We start from the raw sequence: 19,688 nt of genomic DNA on the forward strand, positions 1-19,688 counted from the left end.
AAACTGTTGAAATAATTGTTGCTGAACCGATAAAGTCAAGGAACGTGAATTCGTCATGGATGGTTTCGGCAGATTGAAATATAAAATATGAATGGGCATAAACTGACACTTTACTGCATTAGGGCAGAAATAGGGTCACCTAGCCTAAAATTTTTGCAAACACCTTAATTTTCAGGGCCTAAAATCATGAAATAATAGTTTATGAATGGAGTTTATAATGGCTATGAGCGTTCACTGGCAAACCCAGGCATTTAAAAATGTAGACAAGGCTAAAAACGCCAGAGTCCTCCAACATTGGAGGGCCACTTTAGTAAATAGGTACTTTGGGTCTCTTCGTTGCACCCCTGTTTGGATCACGTTCATTCCTACTACTGCATCTTCAATTTTAAAAAAAAAACTATGAAAGTGAAACTGTCAAATAGTGACTACTAGTAGTAATGTATTGTGCGACATATGGAAAGAGGTTATTTTGCACAAAGCATAATTCATAAGAAAATCAATCACATCAACCACTATCCATCCTGCATTTCCAAGATTTCATTGTCATTTGGATTGATTCGGAAAAACCGGACAAACCACGTTACACGTGTTTTATCAAATTTATCTTTAAAAGAGTAAATACTAAATTTTGACTTTCCCTACTGATATCAGAATTGGAAGGTAGGCCTGTACATTTGAGTGTTACTTGCACAGGTTCACACTCAAACCCATTTGAGTGTTACTTGCACAGGTTCACACTCAAACCCGGGTATACCTACAACTCAAAGGGTGCATAGGCTACGGCGGAGAAACTTAATCAATAAATAATCAATACAATATACTTACTAGGCATAATCCTCATTCAGTGTGTTCCGTATTAAGACACAGTGCGCACCAGGCTTTTGAAAGTCAGGCGTAATCCAATCGAAAATCTTTTGTATTCAAATTGTCTGTATAGATTTAGGAAGGCCGGTCCAAAGGTCCTTTTTTAATGTGTTGCCAATTGCAAATAGTTCTTTTGAATGATTGATTGTTCTTTGCGAAATTATGAAAATATAATTAGATTTCATGTTAGTTTGAAATCACACACACACTCAACATTTGTTAAAGATGTATTGTCCCTTTGTCAAATTCCAAAAAAATAAAAAATAAAAGATTTCGAAAAAAAGTGGGTCATTTTGAAGTATCATAATAGTTATTAACTTTCACCAAAAATTAGTCGAAAAAAAAATCGTTTAACTGAAATACACACGTTTTTTGGTTCAAAAAATAACTTTGACTTCCAGTCAAAGTTTTCAATCAAAACATACCTCATAATGCAACGCGCTTATTTGGCTACTCTGTATGCATACTCAAAAAACTTCCTCGCGATCTGTGTGAAAACACCTTCTCAACCGTGAAGAGTTGTAAACAATCCTAATTAGCATCATGCATAATGTATACTCGTGGTTTGAAATCTTTGTTTACTTTCGCTCGCGACGATTTTCCAGACGAAATGTAATTAATTAATTTAGCTTTTAATTACGTAAAATTGTTGTTTTTGACTCAAATTTTCGACTTAAAGTGAATAACTTTAATATTACTTTGATATGGCCAATTTAAATTTAGAATATTTTGACCTTCATTTTTTTGTGTTTCAAGGGACAATACATCTTTAAGATATGGTACAGCCAGGATACATGGTACAGTTAGCCATGCGGTATTTTGTTTCCCTGGTTCAGTCCAGTATTCATTTCATTATTCCTTAGGGCCACTGACTCGAGCGTCTCAGACTTCTTTTGTTATTGGTAAATATTTGGATATTTAATATGGTATTAGAATTAGTCTAGAAGACTCATGGTCGATGTACAGAGACGAGCGGTAACTGTAATAAAAATATAGAATCTGTTATTTACACACACCGCGGAGCGGACGGGCGGTTCCCGATCAGTATAGATACAGATTCTACGTGGGACAAGCTACGCGGTTTTCCGCTTACCGCTCGTCTGTGTAAATTGGCCTTTAGATTAGTTATTTTATTTTCAACCTGTTATTGGTGTTTTACACTGTTGGTTTGAAATAAAGAATAAAGATTAAAAAGACTACCGGTATTTCATCAAACACCATAATTATAAACAAAACAATTCCCTGGTGATCACGTATGGAGGAAATAGTTTAAATTAGTCCAAAGAAGATCAAACGTTGAATCATGGCTTCCCTCTCTATATTCAGGAATTTTTATTTTATTTTAATCAGTGTATCTATTGGTTTCTAAAATATTATTTAATTTAGTAAAACAGTATTTCTACGGAGAACGTCTCGTCGCCGTGTTTTACTAACACAGTATTGTTTTTCTTAATAGCTGAAATCTTAAGAAACTAAATAACCAGACTCAAACCCAAATATTGTTCGTTCAATGATCTCTCTATTTGTTGAGACGTTCATATTTTTACCAGGATTTTGGGTATTAAAAATGTACTTTCACACAGATTTAGAAAAACTAAATTGAATCACTGGAAGCCACTCATTATGGAATTAAGCGGAGCAGTTGAAGTGGGGATGTCTGAAGACTTCTCAGCGGAACAGCATTAAGCCAGCATTGCGCTAGAATAGTTGATCATGGGTCGGCGTTCATACATAGATACGCTTAGTTTTAATTTTCAAAGGTTTATTCAGAATTTATTTATAATTTGATTCAGTGTTTCAAATCTGAATTAAATCTTGTAGAATACTGCAAGGAGACAACATTTTTTATTAAACATTCAACAATTAAAATACATTGTTTAAATTACAACAACCCAATGTTAAAGTTCACGTTTGTAAAGCGTTCTTCCTGCAGTATATAAAGTTTTACTGCAGTACAGTCTATACAAAACTATGCATTATGCTTATGTTATGTTGGAACTTTGGATCCATCCATCCAGCGAATGGTTGACTAAACCAAATCCATATATAATTGGCCGAGATCAAAGGAAAAAGAACCAGAGGTAGACCAACTTAAGAAATGATGGAGGGATGAAATTATCAATGACCAAGCTAGCTAGGAATCAAATTGAGAGCAGGCGCAGAAAGGATGGCTTAAGATAGAAAAAACTGGCAGGTCAGGGAGAAATTAGGCAGTGTGAACAGGATTGGGGACCGTATGGATGAATAAGATTAAGAACAGTGAATAAAAGGTCATTGTATTTAGTCCACCAGTCGATGTTTCGATATTTGTCTGAAAACAAGTTAAAGTATTTTACGTATAAAACGCTATGTGTGCCAAAATATTTATCTTTTTAAAACTATTGCACTACTGAGCATTTTGAACTTACATTACAAAATATTAAATTATACACTGTCAAGTATACCTACTATATAAAATACTCACATATACAAATTTATTTATACAATAACAATAATACAACAATAATGATTTTTATATATAAAATTAGCAAGGTGATAAATTGGCTGGTTCGTTAATACACACTTAAAATGGCCAGTTATTTTACACTTTCAAAAGGCCGACTAAAATTGAATTATTTCTACGAAAATAGCAATTGGTGGTAAATTTACAAATCAAGCAAAAGTCATACAGCAATTCAAATAGTTTGTAATAGATGGCTGACATTAAAAGATAAATGACCATTCAGGAACAGATAAATGGTCAGTTTTTTCAATGACTATCAAACTTAAGTGACCACTATAACGTAGAGAACATTTTGCTTCATTTTCTTATTTCAGTCCATCTAAAATCACATTCTTCTTCTTTGATAAAGATAGTTAGCTGACCATATCAAAAAAGATAAATGATCAGCTAAACTGACCACTAAATTTCCGTAAATTCCAAATGTCTCATTTGAGAAATGGCCAGTAAAACACACACACAGTGATAAATAGAGAACCATTGACAAATGGTCAGCAAAAATACACTGACTGACCACTAAATTTAAAACTGTCTTAACCGATTTAGTTACGGCCAGAGCCAAAGATCATATTGCTAAAAAGTCAGATAAGGACCAGAAAAACTCACACAGTAACAAGCAGCTGACCATTAAAAAAAAATCAGCTAAATGACAAACCACTGACAGACAGAAAAGAATAGGTGATTACTTCAGACAGCCATTTGAATGTCAGCAAAATTAAAAAACTTCTCCACATCGGTTGAACCGTCTTCAGGACTATTGGACACAAAGATAACAGCTCTGCCTGAGAACTCATCAACAAGTTTACGGACATTTTGAACGGTGTTTTCGCCACAAAATTCAATACCAATTATGTCACCTTTAAAGAAAAACAATGATTTCATGTGCATTTGCCTTACCTATCATCATCTAACAACAGGAGACTGAGCTCGCCTTGCCAAGATAGGAACTCGTAACAGTTCTTTGATCTTATGTCTGAATGTGACAAATACCAAAGTACTGTAAATGCACATATTCTCCAGACGCAGTGTGTCTGTTAAGGGGCGTCGAACTTAACATTTTCACAGCCACAGATAAACCCTTTGATCTCCGGAGCACAGTATCCTGTTGTTAGATTGCATTGATCTGACCTAACACATTAGTTATCATTCAAGTCTACCAATAATCACAGGAGTTGTTTTCCGATACTTAGCGTGATCTCCTACCTCCCGATAAATGTGCAATTTGTCCCGATAGTTTTGGATATAAACAAAAATAGTGAATAGATTTACCATTGCTTTACTACCAGACCCATTTTAGTTAGTAAAGATATCGGTATATGAGTTGATTTGGAAAGCACCCTGCATACCCATTGTTTACTATATAGTTCATGATTCCTGAGATTTTTTTTGATAGCCCCCTCTATGTTTGCATGTATTTATATAATTATAGCACCCACGCTTTAGAATTTCAAATTTCCAAGTTGGGATCTTAAGCTTAACAAAATGAAAAGACACAGAATTTCAGGATTGAAAACTCTAAAAACTCTCTTTGTTTGGAAAATGTAAAACAGTTTTAAAATTGTAAACTATTTATGAATGAAAATGTTTATCTTTACCTCGTTTAGAAGCATCTTCATATTTAGGATTTTGGCCAAACAAGTTTGGAACTTCTGAAGGCTGAATCTTCACTTCTTTTGTTTGAATAAGGTTAAATCCCTAGAAATAAAGAAAACATGAGGAAATGCAGATTGGACAGATTTGTACTCCTGTTGTGGCCAGTACAAGTAATATCATTAAATAATTTCTGGATTTGTACCCCTCTTGTGGCAGCACAAGGAATATATAATTTTTGGATTTGTACTCCTCTTGTGGCAGCACAATATCATAAAATAATTATATGTATGTATGAGTAATTATTCTATGTTGTAATCATAATTGTATCATAATTACAAATTGAAAATGAGTACATACAAAAGTAGTGGACCTTTCGTGAATTCTAATCAACAAGGATCAGAAGAAAGTAATATATGAGATTTATTCTATCCATATTTATCTAGCTTACCCCATCTCTGGCTTTATTGAGAAATTCAAGAACTATCTCATCAATACCGTCGCACCAGAAGAAAGCTACAAGGCACTCCTGAAAAGCAACATGTTGTTATTCAATTTGTGTGAGAGTTATGAGATTTGGAGAATGGCTCAATTTTAATATCAACTATTGTTGTTGGTATAAAATAGTAGCTTTCTTACATTTGATTGCAACTAAAGTAAAACTAATGTAGGGCTCATTTTAAATTAAATATACATGCCTATGTCTTTTCAACTTGAGCGTTTACCAGTAAATGGTTTCATAAAATTAAAAGAGGAAGAAAAAATTATAATGGAAATTGTTGTGGTAATTGTTCAACAAAGATCTAATTTGAAGAATTAAATACTGTTATCACCCAAGACACAGAAAAATGAACGAACGAACAGAAAAATGATTATTATAAATTAAAATAGGAACAATTTCAAAACTCATTTGGTGATGAAATCTAACAATAAAAATGTTTAAAATCAAATATATTCTTTATTCATCATCGCTATCATCAAAATTAAGACAAAATCAGAATAAGGAAAACAAGTAGAAAAAAAGATGATGATGATCAAAAATGAAAAAAAGAATAGAATTTAGAGTGTTTTTTCTCTCTTGTTTTTGAATTGATTAGCTTTATTACTGTACTAACCTCAGAACCTGGTTTGTTCTTGTTTCCTATGCTGAGTGGTACAACGCTCTTGGACAGGTCCAACGACAGATTCATCTCCTTAACTTCATCAGTTGTTGGTAGTGGTACATAATCCTCTGCCTTAGCATTCTGAAAAAACCAGTCATTAATATGTATATATGGGAATTACAATTATTTCAGGTCTAATATGCACGGGTCTAGAACAATAAAAAAAATCTGTTATCATCTGCCTATGCTCAGTTGCAATCTCAGTCCCCTCCCCACCTAGGTCCAAATGAGTGGAGAGAGACCAAAATGTAACACTGGATACAGGGCTCGATCGCTATGTCGATACAATGGCCAAATTGGTGAAAACAATTGTTGAATTACACGCTGCCACTGTATGTCAAGGAAACGAGAATAGCACCGTGAATCATAAACAGCAAGCTTACAACTGTCGAGTAAAAAAGGTACTACTACTAAGCCTACACCTAAATTCAGCTTTTTGTAGAATTTAACTATTTTACCAACAAAATTGTGATTGCTAGTTAGACTGATAATTTTTCTACTACAGTTTGTAAAGTAAATTTTAAGCCCTGATGTACCACAGAATAAACAGCAAAAATACACAGTACCTGGGGCAATAGTGACCAATTTTCTTCCTCAGGAACTGGTGTAAAATCATGAATGTTACTCCAGTTTGTATTAAATGGGCTTATTCCTGCTCCTCTAAACTGACCTGTTAAACACATAAAAGCAAATTGTAAAAATACACTATTTTATTTTAAAAAAACAATACAAATTGAAAACCCAAAGCACGGAACCAGAAATGCTTTTGCTTCACAAGGGGATGCTGCATTTCTTAAGATAGTCTTTGACTCAAGGGACATAAACTAGTAAGTTAGCTTACCAGCGAGCTGTTTGTAATAATACTGGAAACACCCAAATCGCATCTTTACCGATGACTCTATGATTGGTTGAGTATCACAATGAAGGAACGTGTCAATCTTCTTACAGTCACGTGTGCGGAATTGCTGACATGCTATTACACACTGACAGTTTTCGCAGTCTCGTAAGAACACACTGTAGAGAAAAGTCATGTAGAAGTAGAAACAAAATTATTACTGAATCCAGAGGGTCTACTAATAAGTTTGATAAATGCTATGTTTATGTTAAAATTACTCAATGCTTTACAAGATTAATCCTACCAACATTACAGTGACAGTGAATTTTATTCTCTGTATTTTAAATCTAAAATGATTTAATATTTTTTAAGAATTGAATTTTGCTACTACTTACCTCCCTTTAGTTGGTCCTAGAAATATCTTGCAGTTTGTACATTTGTCAATTGTGATAGTGTTTAGATGGTTGTAAATGTAGATACTAGAATCCTACAATCCAAACAAGAATTACATAGTAAGAGTATAGTTCAATTACTTTGGGAAAACATCTCACTGTACTGTAGTACGCAGAGTTTGCATGAACAATATTTTTTCCAATTTCATACATACCTTACAATTCATTATCATAAACTGTTGTCCATCGGCAGTGCCTGGTAATCTTACAGTTGTTTCTCCTACCAATTTATCAATAATGAAGTCATTTGGATCTACCTTTTTTCTTTTGTCCCTGAAAAATGTTTAATGTAAAATGTTATCATCATTTCAAGAATATTGTATCCTATAGTCTTCATTTTTAAAAATAATGGTACATAAATATTTCTATTATGTTTTGTCTGTAGGTACAGACAGTATACTACAGTATATACTGTAGCCTAGTAAGCCTCTGACTTCCTGCATGTGGTGGCAACGGTCATCAGTAATAGTTCAGTCTGAATGGTGCATGGCTACTGTACTGTAGTACATTACTAGTTGGAGTGACTGGCACAGTCAAGTGTGGATATAATTTATTAATTGTCTATCGTCACAGTAGACAGTGCCTTATGCCTTGTATTATATCACCATTGTTGACCATGTGTCTAGTTCTCTAGTTAATGAACAAGCATGGTGACCTATTGATAGAAAATAAAGCATTAAGGTTGAACTTGCTAATACTCTAGGAAATAGATTGAGATTGAATACTAACTTTTTAGATAATCAAAATGTTTTAAAAGAACGATGTTTGATCCAAAAAACTATAGGATTCCCTTTTTTAATGTATATTATAGATTCAAGAAACTTAAAATGTAAATTCATTTTGGTTGGCATAGTTACCTGTAAGACAATAAAACTACAAACAAAAATACTTCAATGTTAAAATATTGTACGGTTAATTATAAACGAAGATTGCAAAAACACCTGGGGATTATAAAATTTAAAACGAGTAGAATAGAGTTATCGTCTTTGTTATTCTTATGAATGCTATTTACAACAAAGATACAGAGATTTGCTTTTTTGGTGGTCTACATTTTTCAATAGAAGAAAAGAGTTTTCCTAATATATTATTTTATTAATATCAAAATAATTATAATAATAATGTTTATTTATTTAACTTCATTAAAACATTAAATGACCTAATAGGCCTTATAAATATTAGGCCCTGGTAGTAGGTCTAAATAGCACGGTAGCCGATTTCCGAAATAGGCCGAAACGTCCTGAAACCTTGGCCTAACACTGCAGACTTGGTAAGTTACTACATTAAAAGGGGGATAGCTAGCCTGCCTCCCGGCCCTCGCCTCGTCGCTCCTCGCTCAGTTTTTGTGCAACCTCAATCCATTCATAGTTTGAATAAAGAGTAAATTATTACCAACTAAATTCTTGTTCCTCATTATCTTCAAGATCCATTTTATCCGAATTTGTCTTTGAAAACAAGCACCCCATTTTAAATTGAATTAAATTTGACGACAAAAGCAGGAAAGTACATGCGAAAAGCGTTTGTTTGGCAAGGCGACCAAAATAATTTACATAATCAACTTTGACATAAATTAGTTGCCAGAGTTTAAATATATAGTAAAAACTATTATATTTGCACAAATATATCTCTGGTAGGCCTACATAGAATATAATAAATGTATCTTTCATAAAGTTCTATATTTATAATAAACCTTTAAAAATAATTACTTTCTGCTGCTTTCTGTTTTGTGGAAATTAATAATTTAGTACGTTTCGTATTTTGAAATTATTGAAATCAAATTAATTGGACCGCAGGAAAAATTACGATATATTATATGACGTAATAATTTGAGGTATATTCAGAGCGTCATTCTGACGACTGGAGCATTCTCTACTTCTCTACGGAGGGCCATTTATGCCTTTATTATTATTATTTTTTTATTAAACCTTATTTTGTGAGGGTGACCCTAAACAGCATATGCAGACAGTCAAAAACATATATGAAAAAACGGATGAACTATGTTCAAAAAATATAAAAATGCTGTTTACGGTTACCCTCACAAATTAAGGTTTAATAAAAAAATAAAATAGAAATAAAGTCACTACATTTTAATATCTTTTCGTATGTTAATACAATGTGCTCAAGTGGACCCAATTTGGCCCCAGTGGAGCACAGTGATATGAAATAGAAATAAAGTCACTAAATTTTAATATCTTTTCGTATAAAACACTGTGCTCAAGTGGACACAATTTGGTACCAGGGGAGCAGTGATATAACATAGAAATAAAGTCACTCAAGTTTCAATCTTTTCGTATGTTAATACACTGTGCTCAAGTGGACCCAATTTGGCACCAGTGGATTTTTTTTTAAATGGAAAATAATGAATATTGTTTTTCTTTTATTTTGAAAGAGAGATATTTTGAGGATTGTAAAGTGGAACTTTTTTTAAATCAGAAACAAAGTTGCATGGCATTATTTTCCATTTTCCAGACTGCCATAAAACCTCGAAAAGAAGCCCATGTTCTCCTTCATTTTTAGTACTCTTGGGTGGGCTTCCACATGGAGTTCTTTTCGAGATTACGTTTGCAAACTAAACGAGGGGAACTGCTAGCTTCCCGCCCGGAAAATATTTTATTTACATGATTTGAAACATCTTCTAATGTAAATAATTAGCAGCATCAAAATTTAACAGTGTGGCGTGTTGACCGCGAATGACTAACATACCATCTTTACCATAATACACCTGCACAGACTCATTTGCATAACAACGCACGCACATACCAAACTGTTTAAAATACCCGAAAATGACATCTATTATGTTTTCAAACAACATGCATAAGAATCTTCAGTACCCCACCATGCTTGAGGCTGAGCAAAGACAATTTTGAAAAAAAGAGCTGTATACAGTAGGTTCCCGCCCGAAAAAATGGCGTTACATGATTTGAATGAAACAAACTATATAAGACTCACCAGGACAATATATGAGCTTGTCCCCGGAAAGTGCACCTATTCATTGAAATATAAAATTAAATATTAAGTCTCCAGTACTAGCCCATCCATAGTTGAGGAAGAGCAATGAAAATAGAGCCCAGAAATGCATTACTTATACTTATTACTATATACATAGTCACCTATGACAATTATGATGTTAAAATGTCAATATCCAGATGCGACTTCAACATTTTAGGTGGGGTTTTCTACTTTAAAAACTCGACTTCGTATATGCCTATGGCCTAGCCCGGCGGCGGAATTAGTCTAAGCTTCGAAATTGGTCTGGAAATCGGCATCTTTGCAAATGTTCTATATTTGATCTTATTTCACTCTCCATTAACCTCATACAAAAACCATCAGAGACTTTCTGTTTAAAACATGTTTATTCTGGGACGGCGCGGCCATACACACCAACTACTATGAAGAATCGGACATTTCGCTACCAATGTTGCAACATTGATTAACAAAATCAAAATTTAACGGTGGGGCGCGTTGACCGCGAATGACTAACAATACCATCTTTCCCACTACACCTGCACAAACTCATTTGTATAACAAACGAACGGCATACCAAACTATGATGAGAGATACATTCTCTTCTCAACACGTAACGCGTAACGAAGATAATTATTTCCTTTTATACATTAAAATTGAGGCCGCTAAACATAAAATTTACGAGATCAAATACATGTAGCGAAAGCCAAAAAAAAAAGAGTAAACATTCAAAAACTCATTTGCATAACAACGCAGGGCTTACCAAACTGTTTAAAATAGCTACAAGGTCCTCAGAAATGACACCTATAGTATTTTGAAACATGATATATAAGAGTCTTCACTACCCCACCATGATTGGGGCTGAGCAAAGACAATTGAATATGAAATTAAAATATTAAGTCTCCAGTTAAGCTCACCATGGTTGGGGCAGAGCTAAGAATGAAAGCTTAGTCCTCAGAAATTATGAAACGAAATATAAAAGTCTTCAGGACCAGCCATACAATGGTGATTGTTTCCCAAGTGTGAGACATGCAATGCACGCGGCCGTGACGGTAATTCAACAAAACAAAATTATGAAATACAAACAGAGCTAGCACACAAAAGCCTACTTACTAATTTTAATATTTCTATAATTTAAAAAACAATTAGAATTATCATATCACCTTTGATAATTTTAATGTTAAATTTCAACTATCCAGATGTGAATTTTAGGTTGGGTTTTAAAAAACTCGACTTCATAATTATGCTTCAATTTCGAAGATCTGCTTAAAACATATTTATTTATTTATTCTACCATAAACTTTTATTCACAACATATTAGTAGGCCTACAATACAATATCTTGCATGAAACGGATATTTAAAAGTACACTATAATGTGTAACGGTAGAATTACAATTCTAATGTAAAAGATTAACAAAATAAAAATTGAACAGTGTTGTGTGTTGATCGCGAATGACTAACAATACCATCTTTCCCACAGCACATGTGCACACTCATTTGCATAACAAACGCACGGCATACCAAACTACGATGAGATAAAATTAATTCTCTTCTAAACACGTAAGGAAGAGAATTAATTCCCCTTTTTTTACATTAAAATAAATTGAGGGCGCTAAACATAAAATTTAAACCACCAAAGCAGTTTGCGAGAGCCAAAAAAAAAAAAGATGGTAAATGTGCTCTCCCTGCCTCAGCACTAAGGCCCTGCCACAGCCTTTTGGGGTCGTTTCCACCACATCACCAGATGCATTGATGTTGTCGCCTCATGATGTGTGGTGGAAAGGGGGACGTATGATCTGTGAACCCCAAACACAGTGGCCGCATGCCTTTAACTCTATTCCACCGACCAGCGTGGGAATCGAACCCACGACATACGTGTTGTTAACACGACGCTCAGACGACTGAGCTAACTGATCATTTTGGTTTTAGGAAGATTAATAGGATATTTATGACGTAATGATCAATTACGTAATACACGTATAAATAGACTATTATCAGCTTTTCAATCATGTACTTGGTGGCGTAACGGGTAATGCTCAGTTTTAAGTGCTATCGGCTGGGGTTCGAACCCCGACGGATTTTTGTTTTTTTTTTAATATTTTTTTTTTTTAATAGAGATATGTGACACTGTATTGTCGAACATGTATGGTACCATACCGGTAGGTATTCAAATATGCTTAATACGAAAAGATATTAAAATTCAGTGACTTATTTCTATTTTATATCACTGTGCTCCACTGGCTCCAAGTTGGGTCCACTTGAGCACAGTGTATTAACATACGAAAAGATTTTAAAATTCCGTGAATTATTTCTATTTTATATCACTGTGCTCCACTGGTGCTAAATTTGGTCCACTGAACCAGTTACCGTAGTACTATTTCTATTTCGGAAGTAAATAAAGGCATAAATGGCGCTCCGTAGAAGTAGAGAATGCTCGATCGTCGAAATGACGCTCTGAATGTACCTCATAATTTTGGACGTGAAAAATGAATCGAGTTTTCCGCTCGGGTCGTCCTTCTTTTCATCAATAAGTTTAGATCCTTGTCTTCTTCACTTTTTGATAACTGAGGTTACTATTGATTTTTTATTGGTTTTACCACCCTATGAATAAAGATCAACTTAGTTTATAGGCTTACTGCCTAGCCTACTATCTAGCCTACCGTACCTCTAGGCGAGGTAGGCCTAGAGGTCTACACGCCGGCGCGGCTAGCTTTGGTAGGTAGGATGGCAGGCGGCCTAGGCTAGAAAAAATGTATGTATGTAGGCTGGCCGCTGGGAGAAATGAGCGTCTGTCGGGCCAAGGCTCTAAGGTATTTCCAGTCTAGCCCGATGGTCTGATTATTGAATATTTCATTTAATATTTACCCTGTAACTGTTTAATTTAGTAATTGTGGCAATATTGCTCTTTGATTGAGAAAGCAGTTTGTTAAATGTTAGTCATTCATTCATTTTATTTAAAACTTTTTTAGACTTGCACTACACTACAGGATATAAACAGAACCATTTGATGGATATGTATGCGTAAATACATGCCTTGACCTTCAGCCTAGGCTGTACACCAGCAGTGGTCGAGCTGATTGCTCACAACAGATAATGCGTAGAGCCAGAAGGGGCATCCACTTTGGACTACAGTATCAGCACTTTTCACGAGTGAGGATGTTGGGCCGATTTATGGACCGTGAGGCAAATAGGCCACGTTATTACGGTGTTCTGCGCGTGGAAAACACATTACTGAGTAAAGGTGAAGGACTCTTCGTAGATGGTATGCCTGTTTCTCCTGGGAATAGCTTCTTTGAGGTACATATCTAAGTCGCTGTCTACACTATCAAACTTTATGTGACAAAAAAATGTACCCATATGATGATGTCATATCACTACCATATTTGAGCATATCACTACCATTTTTGGGCACATAACACTTTTTTGTCAAACAAGTTTGATAGTATAGACGGAGCTTAACATTTATTTTGTGAATATTTCCGAAACACATCTCTCTGGAAAACTGCAAATAAATAACTTGAATGAATATTATTTCCTCAGGTTGAGTTGTCTAACCCATTGAAGATACCATCAATTTGTGTTGGTCTTTCACCACCTGATCAAAAGCCAGGAACGCCATTAGGATCTGATGAGAAATCCTTAGGGTATAATGTGACGGATTCCTCAGTGTAAGTTAATAGGACTAAATAAATAATAATAATATCCTGAATTTATAAAGCCCCTAATGTTGTGAAACCTCTAGCGTTGTATATACTTCAGAACCCTGGTCCTTGCCAGGTACCCATTTGTAAACCTGGGTGGCAAACACAAACATACATAAAGTGTCTTGCCCAATGATACAAGCGAGAACCCACAATCTCATGATCAGTAGTCCAACAACCAACACTGCGCCACATGCTCTCACTGTACTCAATGTAAACTACATATTGATGATAGTTTACATCATACAGTAGTTAGAGTTAAAGATATATGGTAGACTCATTAAAATAAATCACTAGGATAATTATGTAGAAAAGTATGGAACTAATCTTTTCAAGAGAAATCTTGGCATTTAATAAGTTGATGATATTGATTGATACAGTATGTTGATGATATTGATTTATATAGTAAGTTGATGATATTGATTTATATAGTAAGTTGATAATATTGATTTATACAGTAAGTTAATGATATTGATTTATACAGTAAGTTGATGATATTGATTTATACAGTAAGTTGATGATATTGATTTATAAGTTGATGATATTGATTTATAAATGGATGATATTGATTCATAAGTTGATAATATTGATTTATAAATTGTTGATATTGATTTGTAAGTTGATGATATTGATTTGTAAGTTGATGATATTGATTTATAACTTGATGATATTGATTTATAACTTGATGATATTGATTTATAACTTGAAGATATTGATTTATAAGTTAATGATATTGATTTATAAGTTGAGGATATTGATATATTCTTGTGAAGGAAGGAGATTTTTGGTAACATTTTTGTCGTCCTCTATTACGTACTGGATTCAATCCACATACCCATTTCTGAATTTCTGACTCCCTCGGAGAAGTTTTATCAATTTTATTTCTATGTTTCAGCCACCATAAGGGTGAAGCTACTCCTTACGATGCATGTAAGAAAGGCGACAAGATTGGATGTGGGGTGAAGTTTTCTGAAGATGCCAAGGATGATGAACCTAAAACTGTTTACTTCACAATAAATGGCAGAGAGGTACTCTTGAATTCTATTGATTTAATCTGTTTAATTGTTTTTCTCCTGTTGCATTCAGACAAGGAAATGTATGCCAAAGAATGTTTAATAGCATAGTATTTTAAAACAAAATTGAAATAATGTTTACTTCATTCCATAGAGAAAATGATTTAAGTTCTAGAGAGCAAACTAAGTCATGGTATAGTGATGCAAACATGGCAGAGACTCCTCAAAGTGGCTGTCTTATGGTCAAGAATATTATTCATTATACAAAAATAACTGAAAAGTCTGTTTTTTTATGAGGATTATTAAAAGTAGATTATGTTTCTCACATTAATATGCTCAACAATCTGTAGGTAGTGTGTGTCTAGCGTATCTGATAATGGTTGGCTGATGTGAAGCAGCCATAATGGTCCCTCTCCATATTGAATCACTTTTTGAGCTGTGATTACATTGGGCTTCACTCTCTAGTTAATTATATATAAACTCTTTGCTTCATCAACAGATTGCAACACAAGAAGTTGAGTTCCCAGCTTGTGGTCTCTTTCCAGCCATTTCATTCAAGACGGCTGGTGATCGCGTACAGGTTCATTTGCAGGCAGATGGGCCTAGTATGGTGGAGGAAATGGTAGTGGACAGCTGTGAAGAAGATTGGGCTAGGCTACATGATGTTGACGTTAACGGACCAGTAAGTAGCTCTCCCCAAGTAATATTTGAGGGCTTTTTTCGATTTACGACGACCGACGACCAAAATATGTCATGTAGTTCATTGTGAACATGCGGGAGGAGGGAGGACCTCGACACACAGGTTTGACGGTTTCTAGGTCCAGGCCATGACCGATTGACCTGACCTAGGTTGGACCTTGGTTGGTGCAAGTTGAAAGCTCTCTGTTATTGACATCTGCAAAATGACGGACCAGTAGCTAGAATATATTATAAAACCTTTGTCTAGCCAAAAGACCACTTGGTACTTAAGCTCTATCTACAATATCAAACTTTATGTGACAACAAAATGTGATGTGGCCATATATGGACATGATGTCATATCACTACTATATTTGGACATATCACTACTATATTTGGACATATCACTACCATATTTGGGCATATCACACTTTTTTTGTCAAACTAATTTGATAGTGTAGACAGAGCTATGTAGACAGTATGTGCATGTATGTATTCTATTTTTGGAAGTAGTTTGAGTTTGTTTTTTTCACATCTTTTTTTTTTCAGCGCTTTGGGACAATATGTGTTGTTAAAAGAACTATAAATTTGACAACATTAAAATTAATATTCTTATTCTTTTACTAAATTGTAAATGTTTTATTTAGATTAAATCCTTTTTTTTTTCCATAGTTTTTATCGTATGTAGGAAGAGGAAAGTCAACAGCGAATGTTGGACTTGCTCAAGCGAGGAAACCAGTTACTCCAACAAATCATTACTTTGAGTTAGAGATAATTGATCCTGGAAAAAACTGCTATGTTGCTATTGGCCTAGCCAGGCGTAACTATCCAAAATCACGTCACCCTGGTTGGAATTATGGCTCCATAGCATACCATGCAGGTTAGTGAAGTTAAATCCAGTTGGGGAGGTGGGGGAGTTAGAGATAATTGATCCTGAAAAAACTGCTATGTTGCTATTGGCCTAGCCAGGGGTAACTATCCAAAATCACCTCGCCCTGGTTGGAATTTTGGCTCCATAGCATATCATGTAGCTTAGTGAGGTTAGGTAAGTGAAGTTAAATCTAGTTGGGGAGGTGAAAAACACAGAGAGGAAAAAAAGCCCACAGTATATACATATACAAAATTTGTTTACTTGAATGTTGCGGTGTACAGTATGTGTGGGTCACTACGACCTTAATAGGGAGTAACGAACCTTACCCTTGCATATGTTACTATAATTTAGTATAATGATTATATTTTTGTTCTGTACTGTAGGCCAGACTATATTTACATTACACAAAATGTTTACTACTGATTTTTAAACAAAAATAATTGATAATAAATCATTATTTATGAAGAAAGAACAATAAATTAATAATTAAAACTGTTATTTCAAAAAGTGGGGCCGTGTTTTTTGTAAGAAATATTTCTTGTTTAATTCAAGTTATCAGACAGAAATTTAGTGTAATGTCCCTATTAACAATGATATTTAACAGTCATATTTAGCGCTATATTCGACAGTGCCTTACATTTATTTTTTTTTTTTTAGATGATGGTAAATTATTTAATGGTGTGGGACAAGGTGACCCATTTGGCCCCAGGTGCTATAAAGGTGATATTATGGGATGTGGAGTGATGTTTCCTCGTGATTATCAATTTGATGAGTAAGTTTGCATAATATAAATAAGCTATGACATCAGATAATGTTAATATTGTCTTTTAACATTTTTGATTCAAGTTGCAGATTAAAGGCCAATTTACACAGAAGAGCGGTAACGATAAGATATATAGAATGTTAGATGTTATTTCTTATGACCATTTACACAACACGGAGCAGACGGGCGGTTTCCGCTCAGGATAGATACAGATTCTTTGACGGACAAGCTGCATGGTTTTCCGCTTACTGTTACCGCTCGTCTGTGTAAGTTGGCCTTAATAGAACATTTTTAGTTTGTCTTTCATTGCTTAAAATAATAAAAGTGAATATCTTTTACAGCGAAGATAAAGATGCTGAAGAAGAAGAGGGCGCTTCATCAGTGTTACCAGCAAGAGACCCGTTGTACGGTCTTGGTGACCTAAATCTTATGTACCCTAGAGGGCAGTATGAAGACGACGATCAAGATTTAATTAATGAGGAATTAATGGATTTACAAAGTCAAGGAATCAGTGTACAGGTTGGTTTGCTTATTTTATTTATTTCTCTGATTATTTTTTCTGATTAAATTGAAAAAGAAAAGGAGATAAATATGAAGCAATATCGTAGGGTTTTGCTATTTTGTACGTTGCATGGAATTTCTGAGACAGCTAATTTTCAAACTGTGTCGGCCTATCTCAGAATTAAGCATATACAATCAACTTTCCCAATACAGTACACCTTTGGGCTGGCCTAATATGTCCTGTGTTCTGGAAAATCTGGCATTCAAAATGTATGTAGGATTGGGAGTGCTGACTGTATGCGTACTGTAGATGTTTTATATGTTCTATTCAAATTATGTTATGTTATTTAAGAATTTATTTAATATACAGTGTTTACTTTTTTCAAAGAAAAGATGAGGACCATAGCCTAAGGAATGAAGGATCAATTATCAAGTATCATGTATAAGGCTTTACTTGGAAATAATCATATACCGCATACAATTTTTTTCCCCAGGTATTTTTCACTAGAAATGGCAAGACAATTGGACGAAGAGAAGTACGTATACCACAAGGTGGCTTCTTCCCCTCTATAGGAATGATGAGTGTTGGAGAGAAAGTTCGCATTGATCTTCGACCTTTGAGTGGTTGACCTATGACCTTTTTTTTTGAAGTTCTCACTTCAACCTCCCCTGCTTTATGAATTTCCAGTCCATGGCAATTTGTGTGTTTACTGTACCTTTGTCTGTAGTTATGCAAGAGGTCGTAATGCTTAATACGAATAATAGCATTTTCATTACGTGTATCTTGTTGAAAATACATCAGTGGTAATAATATAAATGAACAGCTGGCAAGTTGTTTAATTATAATTATATTTATTGATAGTGTACAGTTAACTATACAGTATATGAAAACTGAATTGGAACTGGCTCAACATGCCTGGTTTTTCAAGAAATCAATGGAAAGAATGTATGTCCAGTTTTACTTAGGATACTAAATACTTTACTAACAGAGTGTCTCCTTAATAGGGACGTTCCCTGGATAGAGGTTGGCCTTAGGTTTTAAAACACATATCAAATGTTTCCTGAATAGAGGTGTCTCAAATGAGTGGTTCTATGTTGTTTCTTTTTGCTGAGCAAATAGGACAAATGTTTTCTCATTTAATTTCCTTTTTTAGAAAAAAAATATGAACACTAAATTTGTAATTATTATTTATTATTTTTTTATTAAACAATTTTTAAATTGTTTCCTCATCTTAGAATATTTAATAATAAAAATGGAAATTTTATTTTTATTTTTTCATCAGATGGTTGCTTTAGTTGCAAGGTAATGGATTTTTTGTTTAAAGATATTTCTTGCCTCAAAAATATGATATAATACAATTTATTAGTATTAATTTTTGTTATTACTATTTAAATTTGTGACCAATATATGTAAGAATATTTAAAATACAATTTGTATAACTATGATGAACTATGAATAACACGTTTATGTTTTTCCATTTAATATTAAAATTATATTATTATTATTATATGGTATTGGTTTCTAATATCAATAACGTTTAGTTTAGATTTAAATTTTCTAAGACAATTTTAAACAAAGTGTAATATTCCATGCTGTAAATAGTAGATTTAAATAATGTTGAATTTATAAGATGTAGACATTTGATTTCTGCGTGTCTTATTTTTTTAAATAATAATTTTGCTTACGAAATAGAAATTTACGTTTTTTGCAGAATTTGGTATGAAAGAATAAATTACTGTATATGCTCATTTGCAAACGGCGTGCTGTGTGTATTTGTTATTAAATTATTTTAAC

At 33.9% G+C, this 19,688-nt stretch overlaps 2 protein-coding genes across 3 annotated transcripts; one reads left to right on the top strand and one right to left on the bottom strand.

The window, feature by feature from the left end:
- Positions 1-2,690: 2,690 nt before the first annotated feature.
- Positions 2,691-8,930, bottom strand: LOC144848097 (protein XRP2-like). Its single transcript, XM_078704784.1, has 9 exons — positions 8,794-8,930; positions 7,560-7,677; positions 7,348-7,439; positions 6,959-7,131; positions 6,684-6,787; positions 6,070-6,198; positions 5,406-5,483; positions 4,960-5,059; positions 2,691-4,221 (listed from the first exon to the last, which is right to left on the bottom strand). Exons 1-9 carry the CDS (start codon positions 8,865-8,867, stop codon positions 4,052-4,054), a joined length of 1,038 nt encoding a protein of 345 aa, XP_078560910.1. The 5' UTR covers positions 8,868-8,930; the 3' UTR covers positions 2,691-4,051.
- Positions 8,931-12,862: 3,932 nt separating this feature from the next.
- LOC144848096 (SPRY domain-containing protein 3-like) lies at positions 12,863-19,058 on the top strand. Of its 2 annotated transcripts, none has more exons than XM_078704782.1 (9): positions 12,863-12,935; positions 13,336-13,663; positions 13,907-14,034; positions 14,963-15,095; positions 15,580-15,762; positions 16,431-16,638; positions 17,287-17,401; positions 17,734-17,911; positions 18,388-19,058. In XM_078704782.1, the coding sequence occupies exons 2-9, from the start codon at positions 13,460-13,462 to the stop codon at positions 18,520-18,522; spliced, it is 1,284 nt and encodes a 427-aa protein (XP_078560908.1). In that variant the 5' UTR covers positions 12,863-12,935; positions 13,336-13,459; the 3' UTR covers positions 18,523-19,058. The 2 variants fall into 2 exon arrangements, with proteins under 2 accessions (XP_078560908.1, XP_078560909.1); XM_078704783.1 differs by lacking the exon at positions 12,863-12,935 and adding an exon at positions 12,940-12,956 and having other exon boundaries at positions 13,365-13,663.
- Positions 19,059-19,688: the final 630 nt, after the last annotated feature.

Source organism: Antedon bifida, chromosome 7 (assembly GCF_963402885.1).
Source record: "Antedon bifida chromosome 7, ecAntBifi1.1, whole genome shotgun sequence".
In the NCBI taxonomy this organism is placed as follows: domain Eukaryota; kingdom Metazoa; phylum Echinodermata; class Crinoidea; order Comatulida; family Antedonidae; genus Antedon; species Antedon bifida.